General features: G+C 45.1%; 1 protein-coding gene across 1 annotated transcript in view; it reads left to right on the top strand.

Moving 5' to 3' along the window:
* Positions 1 to 304: 304 nt before the first annotated feature.
* Positions 305 to 8,921, top strand: part of LOC108783870 (sterol 26-hydroxylase, mitochondrial-like) — a 41,703-nt gene continuing 33,086 nt past the window's right edge. Inside the window, exons 1-3 of the mRNA XM_018552561.1 lie at positions 305 to 778; positions 6,316 to 6,506; positions 8,631 to 8,830. Coding sequence (XP_018408063.1) covers positions 305 to 778; positions 6,316 to 6,506; positions 8,631 to 8,830 — 865 coding nt within the window. The remainder of the gene's footprint in view (positions 779 to 6,315; positions 6,507 to 8,630; positions 8,831 to 8,921) is intronic.

The raw sequence follows: 8,921 nt of genomic DNA, 5'->3' as shown, positions 1-8,921 counted from the left end.
ATGCACTAAAAGGCAGCAGAATAGGCAGAAGGCAGTGTTTTGTACTCCCAATGCATGTTCATGAATGAGCCCCAGGCTGATGAAGAGATAATTGGCTCGCTCAAGAATTTGCAGACTATTGTTAGAAGCATTTTTACGTGTAAAAAAAAAAAACAAACAAACTCATATGAACTTTCCTTGTAAAGAATCTGCAGCTACTGTGTGCTTTTATCCAGCACTGAAAGTGTTAGAGGGTGTTCCCTTCTGCTCTCTGTGTGCATTGTGTAAGGAGCTGTGCAGTCGGCCATCACACAGCTCCGAAGCCATGATATCTTCTTTCAACAGACCCTGGCTTCTGACCCTGAGTCAGTGCAGGGGCCAGGCGAGCGGAGTAGGGGGTCTATGGCACAGCGCAGGGAGCGAAGTAGGGGGCATACAGCGCTGCAGAGCAGGGGGTGTATGGCAGAGCGCAGCACGGGGGCTGCAGCACAGAGCACTGAGCAGAATAAGGGGGGTACAGCATGGAGTGGTGAATGGAGAAGTGGGGGTACAGCACAGAGCAGTGAGCAGAGTGGGGGTACAGCACAGAGAAGTGAGTGAAATATGGGGGGTACAGCACAGAGCAGTGAATGGTGTAGGGGGGGTACAGCACAGAGCAGTGAGCGGAGCTGCAGCAGCTGCAATAGCAGAAGAGGGCAAAAAGGTAAAGACGTTTGATGACTTACCTGGCCCATCTCTGCTCACTAACATCTACTGGCTCTTCCTCCGGGGCTACCTGCTCTATACACATGAACTACAGGTGAGTCCTTAACTGATCTCTAACTATGTATTGTGTCATACTACATCTGTTATTACATGGCTTAATATCTAGGAATACTTTGTTCCTAGAACTCAAGATCCAGACTCTGGGGAATAATTAGCATTCCCAGAACGGCTTTAGTCTTTTCCAACTTCTTATGGTTGGCCCAGTTGGGTTATAATTCTATTACTTATTTTACTACAACCCCCTTTAAGGCACCAATGACTGGACATGGACTTGGTGATGTCACATTTACATTAGTTTGCTTCCGGTTAGCCTCCAGAAGAAGCAAACTCTTCATCTGAGGAATCCTTTGAAGAAATGTTATAGAGGAACAGAAGTTTTAAATTTTAAATGAAAATAAGATTTGTTGGCAGCAAAGAAACATAGAAGAGCGATAACAGAAGAAAAACATCCATTCTGCCCCTTTTTTTTACTTATTTTTTTTAACCCTTTCCCTTTAAGTATAGATCTGTGTTTGTCGCTGTCATTTATAAATTCACTTGCTCGCTACCTCTGCTGGAAGTCTGTTCCAAACATCAACTACTTTCTCAGTAAAATAATACTTTCTGAGGTTAGTTTTGAACTTTCCTCCTGCTAGTTTGAGGCCATGTCCTGGTGTTGTTGTTATTGGCTTCATATTAAAAAAAACTTTCTCCCCTGAACTTTATTTACACCCTATTTTTTTTTAAAGTTTCAGAGATTTCCCCCCTTCCTCTTTTCTCCTCAAGGCTGTACATATTCGGATCAGTCGGGTTATGCTTGGAGGTTAATAGCAATATTGTGTAATAAGGTTGAACTCGATGGACCTGTATCTTCAACCTCAAATACTATGTAACTACTTCTAGACATCACTGACCTGTTATCTATATTGTAACATGTGGAAACATAATACAAACATGAAATGTTGCACTGTATATTGATTATAAAGCAATTTTTGGTAGCCTGATAGTCCTCTAAAAACTTAAATGTTGTTTGTAAATATTGGGATGTTGGTACTGAGAACAAAAAATAAATGTCTTTATTTTAATAATTTTAAAAAGAACTTTTAAAACTTTGGTGACCCATTTGGAATATTTTATTCATCTTGGAATTGCAGCGTACATACTGCTATTAGTACAACTGGCTCAGGCATAACCCTCATTGCTAGAATGGGGTGATGCCAGTTTATGCAAGTCATTGGATTTTGCTTTATTATCGGTTTATGAACTGCTTCACCTTGCTCAGAGAACTCGACAAGGTTCATAGGCTCATTTGCATTCAGTTTGGTAGATCTACTCACTTGTCATTAACCCTTTGGTTTCTATGCATAGCACGGAATTACTGCATATGTGTTGTAACTTCTGGAACCTGTGGTTCATATACCTATGAGATGAGAGTAGTGATTCCAGCATTACTCAACCTTTTTTCAGTCACGGCACCCTATAAAGTATGCAAATTCTGAGGCACCCCAATCTAAACTGTAATAGATTTCACCACATCAGAGTCCTCAGCCCCCGCTATATCAGAGTACTACCACCACCACATCTGAGTCCTCAGTTCCCCCTATATCAGAGTACTACCACCACCACATCTGAGTCCTCAGTTCCCCCTATATCAGAGTACTACCACCACATCTGAGTGTTCAGTCCCCCCAATATCAGAATATTACCACCACCACATCAGAGTCCCCAGTCCCCCCTATTTTATCAGGGTTCCCCTTTTTCTGAATGGATCCCACCGTCCCTGGATTAATGTTGTTTATTTGTATGTTGCTGGCGGACGACCAGCCTGCCCCATTGAAAGGAATTTCGCTGTGCAAAAATTTCCAGGCACCCCTGAGAAAGTGACATTTCATTAAGTTCTATGGGCACGCTGTGGTGCAATGCGTTTGTATCATGCCTCACTGTGGTGCGCTTAAAGTACGGCATGCCATACTTTTTTTAAGTGCACAACACCAGAACGGCAACATGCATTGTACACCTTTGCCTTCTAATGGATGGTTATAGTTCACACCACTGCATTCTGGTGATGTGTGCTTAAAAAAGTACGGCATTGCCATTCATTCTGGTTAGCACTTCAATGTGCCTTCCTAGCGTGCAGCATACCACAGCCCTTCGTCATACAAAACAGTGCACTGCCGTGCACTGCACTCGAGAAAATGCTGTATGGTTGGTTTTTAGTCTGTTAGTCTGTTAGGCAGCAGGGCCGGATTTCCCAGCCTCGGGGCAGCAGGGAGCTTGTTTTGTACAAGTTATCTGGGCGATGTCACCGAGATCACTTGTATGCAGTCTGCCATTCTCCATGGGGGAGGTGTCTGGTGGGTAGGGGGGTGCATTGAGGAACCTGGCCTCGGAGCAGCAGAGAGTAAATCCGGCCCTGTTAGGCAGTTCATTCATATTAAATGCACCTGAATGGTGTGAATGGGCAAAAAAAATCAAAATAGGGGAAGCAATGAATTAGATTAAAGGAGAACTATGAGGTGAGTGATTTCCACTCACCTCATACTTCTAGCCGACCTGTGACAAGGAGACTGTCACAGGTCGGCTCAGTAGATCGGGAGGTGAGCGAACACATACCGGCGTTCGCTCACCTCTCGATCCTGTCACGGCCCTGCCCTGCCGTGACAAGGGAGGGGCTGGATTCCCCCCTCCCCGCTCCGATCCGCCAGCGCTGACTGGCGGAACGAACGGGGGAGGGGGCGGGTACAGCTGACTCTGCCTCTAGATAGGCAGAGCCAGCTGTCACTCACGCAGCTGGGCGGATCTCGACATCGATGTCGGGATACGCTCCGGCTGCGGCGTCTCAGTATACTTCGAGCTGTAGCTCGTGGTATACTGAGCTTAGGGTAACGGGAGAACGCTAGTTTGTGTCCTCCCGTTACCCCCAAGGAGAACTATGGGGAAAAACACTGACCCCATAGTTCTCCTTTTAAGCAATTAATTAGATTAAAGTTAGGGTATGATCAGATTCCAGACATTGGAGATCTGGAACACAAAGCTGAACCATTGTGACTGCACAACAAAGTGTTATATCATTACTGTAGAAGCAATGTCATAACAAAGAGCTCCAGTGATTATTAATGTGAGATCTGGTCTTATAAATGGGGACTTTGGATCTCAAGCAGACAGACAGTTCCAGTGGTAGGTTTGGCGGGTAAGGTGAGTAAAAACCTCCTTTTTATTATTATAATTTTAATGAGCTATTATTTTTTTTTAATTTTGATGGAAGTTCTAATTTAACTGAAAATGCCAAGAAGTTGGAGGCAGGCTTTAATAAATAAAAGTGGAGATAACATTGGCAAGGGAAAAATCCTCCTTGTATGATGAGTCAGCATGTTACAAATACTGCATTACGCAATGACCTTGTCGCCTGCTCCCCATACTGCTATAGATTACACTGATATGAGGTTATAGTGCCACTAGTGTTCGAAGAGGGATCGCTTCCTAAATAAGTAATCCGTCATCTATCTGCATGATCTTTTTTTTTCTATTGGCCCAAACTGCATTCATTTATGGCAGTTTTGTATTTTTTCTGTGATTCATTTTTTTAAGTTTTTTTTTTTTTTTTTTAATGAGTATTAAGTTTGCTAATACTGCAAATCTCAGTCAGGTGATTGCCCTCATAATAGTACAAACATCACAGGTCCTGTAGCACTCCTTACCGGAAATCCCAAAGGGGTTATATGGGTGCTCAAAATGACAGCGGATGGCGCCGTGCATAGAACAACATCAGAGTACTACTACCACAGCAGAGTCCCCAGTCCCCCCTATATCAGAGTACTACCACCACATCAGAGTTCTTAGTCCCCAGCACACCAGGCACGACAAAAAACACATGGGTCAGTGCGAATCCATTTATATGTTTATACTGTGCTATAAGTATATACTGTACATATGTGTATATATACTGGTTGGGGATTTCTATCTATGTCCACTCTGAGCCTGACGAAGGGGACCCTGCGTGGCCCCGAAAGCGCTTGATTTTCCGAGTGACGTATCATTAAATGGATTCGCACTGACCCATGTGTTTTTTGTCGTGCCTGGTGTGCTGGTGACATCCTCATCCAAAGTTGCTCTCATAATAGGACTTATAGCACAGATGTCATTTTGCTGCATACGTGATTTGTTCTGCTGACCCGACTAGAAGGTTATGTGAACACAAAACTTTTTAAAGTGACACTAAACTCAGGAGTTAAAGGAGAATTATGAGGCGAGTGATTTTCACTCAGCCTCATAATCTGAGCTGACCTGTGACAATGAAACTGTCACAGGTCGGCTCAGTAGATCGGGAAGTGAGCGAACACATACCGGCGCTCGCTCACTTCTCGATCTATCCCTGCAGAGAGCCATGACTGTCACTCACTGCTCCCTGCAGGGATTCCCCCCCCTCCCTGCTCCGATCCTCCAGCGCTGACTGGCGGAACAGACGGGGGAGGGGGCGGATACAGCTGGCTCTGCCTCTAGATAGGCAGAGCCAGCTGTCACTGAGCCAGCTGACAGAATTGTCGGGATCCGTTACGGCTGCGGCGTCTCAGTATACCGTGAGCTGTAGCTCGCGGTATACTGAGCTTTGGGTGACGTGAGGACGCTAGTTTGTGTCCTCCCGTTACCCTTAGAACTATGGGGAAAAGCCCTAACCCCACAGTTCTCCTTTTAAATCTTAAAAATACATTCAAGAACCTTAACTATTAACAGCAAATGTATCCTATTTGTGTATCACTCGGCTGTAGATCTTCAAATCATCTCTGAATAGGTGCTGACACTGTCCTTCCTTCTGGAGGGGGGCTACTTATGGTCTCTGTGTGTGTTGTAAAGTAGTCACCGCTCCAAGCTCGCTCCTGGGATGGACTACAATCTCAATACAACTTGGTAAACTAAACATGAGACTGTAGTCCATCCCGGAAGCGAGCTTGGAGCAGTGACGACGTTACAACACACACAGGGACCATGGGGAACAGACGTAGCCCCCCTCCAGAAGGAAGGACAGTGTCAGCTCCAATCCAGAGATGATTGGAGGATCTACAGCCGAGTGATACACAAATAAGATACATTGTTGTTAATAGTTATGGTACTTGAATGCATTTTTAAGATTTAAAGCCTGAGTTTAGTGTCACTTTAAGGCTTCTGCTACACTCCTGCTGTCATCATGTTGAGATTTTTGTTGCTTTTTCATAGTCCAATAATTAGACTCACTAGCCTTTCTAATAGCACAGTAGCAAAGAGAGCTGTCATCCTGCTGACTGTGCAGTTTGGCAGATGTAAGTTACTAGACTGACTATCTGGCAAACAACCAGATACATACGTCTATTCTTAGCTGTCTGCTTAGTTACACTTTAAAGCAGAAGTCCCCCCAAGAACATGAAATCTAACAAGTAGGGTTTTGGTTGAAGAGACTTTGTTCCAGAATTGTTCTACCTGGTGTCAAACATAGATCAAAATTAAGTTCTGCTTTGTGTTTTGGGAGCTCCTGCATGAATGAAACCTACAAACAGTTGTTACACACCTTATTCACTTTCTTCTTTTAACAACTATCCCTCTTTGATTCCTGTCTTGCAGGACATATTCAAGAAGAAATATGGGCCTATGTGGAAATCCTCTATTGGAATGTTTAATACAGTCTACATAACAGATGCGGACCTTCTGGAGACGTTGCTGAGACAGGAGGGGAAATACCCAATGAGGGTAGACATGCAACTCTGGAAAGTTCACCGGCACCTTAGGAACCTGGCCTACGGACCTCTAACCGAGTGCGTTTACAGACACTGAGCTATAGATTCTCATGCTGGCTCTTTGTTATCTGTAGAGGTCCATTCATGACCACATTGCTGATTTATAGCACGTTGTTTCGCGAGCTAAATAGATGAAGCTCACACAGCAGACTGAGTGGCCCTCACAGCCGCCTCATCCATTCACAGATCCATTGACCATGGTCAATGGATCTGTGAATGGATGAGGCGGCTGTGAGGGTTTTTTTTTTCTCAATGGAGTACAAGTGTGGTGATGCAACCACACTTTTAGTCCATTGACACTTCCTCCCCACGTCAATGTTGCTGAATGTCCATAACATGGAACAGATGGGCTGGGAGGAGAGTCTGCAGGAGCCTGAGCGTTGCACTCCCCATCCACATACTTTTCAGGCTCAATTACAATTGTGAGAATGGGGCAAAATCCAATGTTCTTAAGCTATTACTTCGCCCGGTGGTCCTCAAATAATATGGGCAGTAGTGCATTGGGGAAATACCCTATTATGGACACTATATGGAGCCAAGGATCATATGAAAATAAATACATCTTTGTAACAAGAGATACCATGTAACAATTCTGGAGAACATTTGAGGAAATTAGCAGACAAATGTAACCATTGCCGCTATGGGGGTAACCAAATTGCAATGGTTACAATGTATCTTCTAAATCCCTGCAGCACAATGCAGTATTTTTTTGGGATCACCGATAGTGATACTAGTATCGCTATCAGTGCTGATACAGAGTATTTGGGTGAGTACTCCTACTCGCCCAAATTCTCCAATACTTACCTCCGATGCCGGAACTTCCTGTCAGAGGGAGATCTCCCTCTGACCGGCAGTGCTGAGCAGGCGTGGAGGCGGTTTCCTTTCCAATCAGAAAGCCGGGCGGCGGACTCTGACTCTCCTCCCAACTTCCTGATTGGCTAGGAAGCCAGCTTCACTTGTTGCTAGGCAGCCTGGCTTCCTGACCGATCAGGAAGCCGGACGGCACCTCATAAACACGCCGCCCGGCAAGTGAAGCTGGTGTTCTTTTGATAGTAGACGGGAGGCGGGTCATGATCTGCCACCCGGCTTCCTTATAATCGCGGCACCGGTATCTGTACTCGGTATTGGCGAGTACCAGAAAAAAAATATCGGTACTCGATACTGAAAAAATGGTATCGGTGCATTCCTATTATTTTTATGATTCGCTAATAATATCATATTTGAAGAACATTCAACCAGAAGAGAAAATAGCCATAAGAATATTAGATTTTGCTCCATTCTCACAACAGCTGATTAATTCACACAAAACGAATGTGCCTGCAGTTTCACCGGATGAATAGCTATGCAACTTTTTTTTTTTTTATAAATGTACCCCTTAAAGCCGGGGTAGCCAAACTCCGGCCCTCCAGCTGTGGTGGAACTACAAATCCCATGAGGCATTGCAAGATTCTCACAGCCACAGACATGACTCCCGGAGAGAGATGCATCATGGGATTTGTAGTTTCACCACAGCTGGAGGTCCGGAGTTTGGCTACCCCTGCCTTAAAGTGTGCCCATGCTTTGATCATGCAGGTATGCAGGTGTTCAGATGTGTTTCAGTGCAAGAAGCATGCTGGTAAGAGAAGAGAGCAGAATGACTCAGATAAGTTCATCAGTTTGCTGCTTCTCCTTTTGACTGCCTAGTCAAAGGGTGGTGGTTGGTAGACACATATGGTAAGTGAAACTGCAGCAAAGAAAGATCAGGTCCCCTCCACTGCCAGGCAGAACTGTGCTGTGTAAATCGCAGGAATGTATAGACAGAAATACAAATCGTTTGGCAGATTAAACAGCTTCCATATTATCGCCTTTTGCTTACTCCCCAATTGTAGCAAAGTGAATAAGCCCTGTGCATGCTCCAAGTCCATTTGGCCAGAGCTAACACAGGGCTAGGGACCATTCCTCCAGGTTTGGTCTGGTGATTGGCTGCTAAGGCACCCCAACACCGCATAATGGAAGGGAGGAGAGCAAGTCAGATGCTGTTTCCCTAAATGGGCAGGTCACATGTCCACTTTTAGGGGAGCTCTGAGTAGTAAACAATAATCGAAATGTTGAATCAATTGTTGCACTAATGCACTAAGCATATAACTTTATTCGGCTCTACAGGGAGGGTCACCGCTGGCACACGCTGCGCACTGTGCTCAACAAGAGGATGCTGAAGCCTGCAGAGGCCGTCCTGTACACCGGGGCCATCAACGAGGTGGTGACCGACTTCCTGAGCTCACTGGATGTCTTGAGGAAAGAGACGCCCTCAGGAGTCATGGTGAACGACATCGCCAACGTCTTCTATCGCTTCGCATTTGAAGGTGAGGCGGCTTTAGGTATAAAATGGTGTCGCACCGATGACCACACAGGAAGTCAGGGAAAATCTCCCCAGTGGAGATGCAGACATCAATG

This window comes from Nanorana parkeri, unplaced genomic scaffold (assembly GCF_000935625.1).
Source record: "Nanorana parkeri isolate BGI_ZX_2015 unplaced genomic scaffold, ASM93562v1 scaffold92, whole genome shotgun sequence".
NCBI classification, from domain to species: domain Eukaryota; kingdom Metazoa; phylum Chordata; class Amphibia; order Anura; family Dicroglossidae; genus Nanorana; species Nanorana parkeri.
This window is presented reverse-complemented; position numbering and strand designations above follow the sequence as displayed.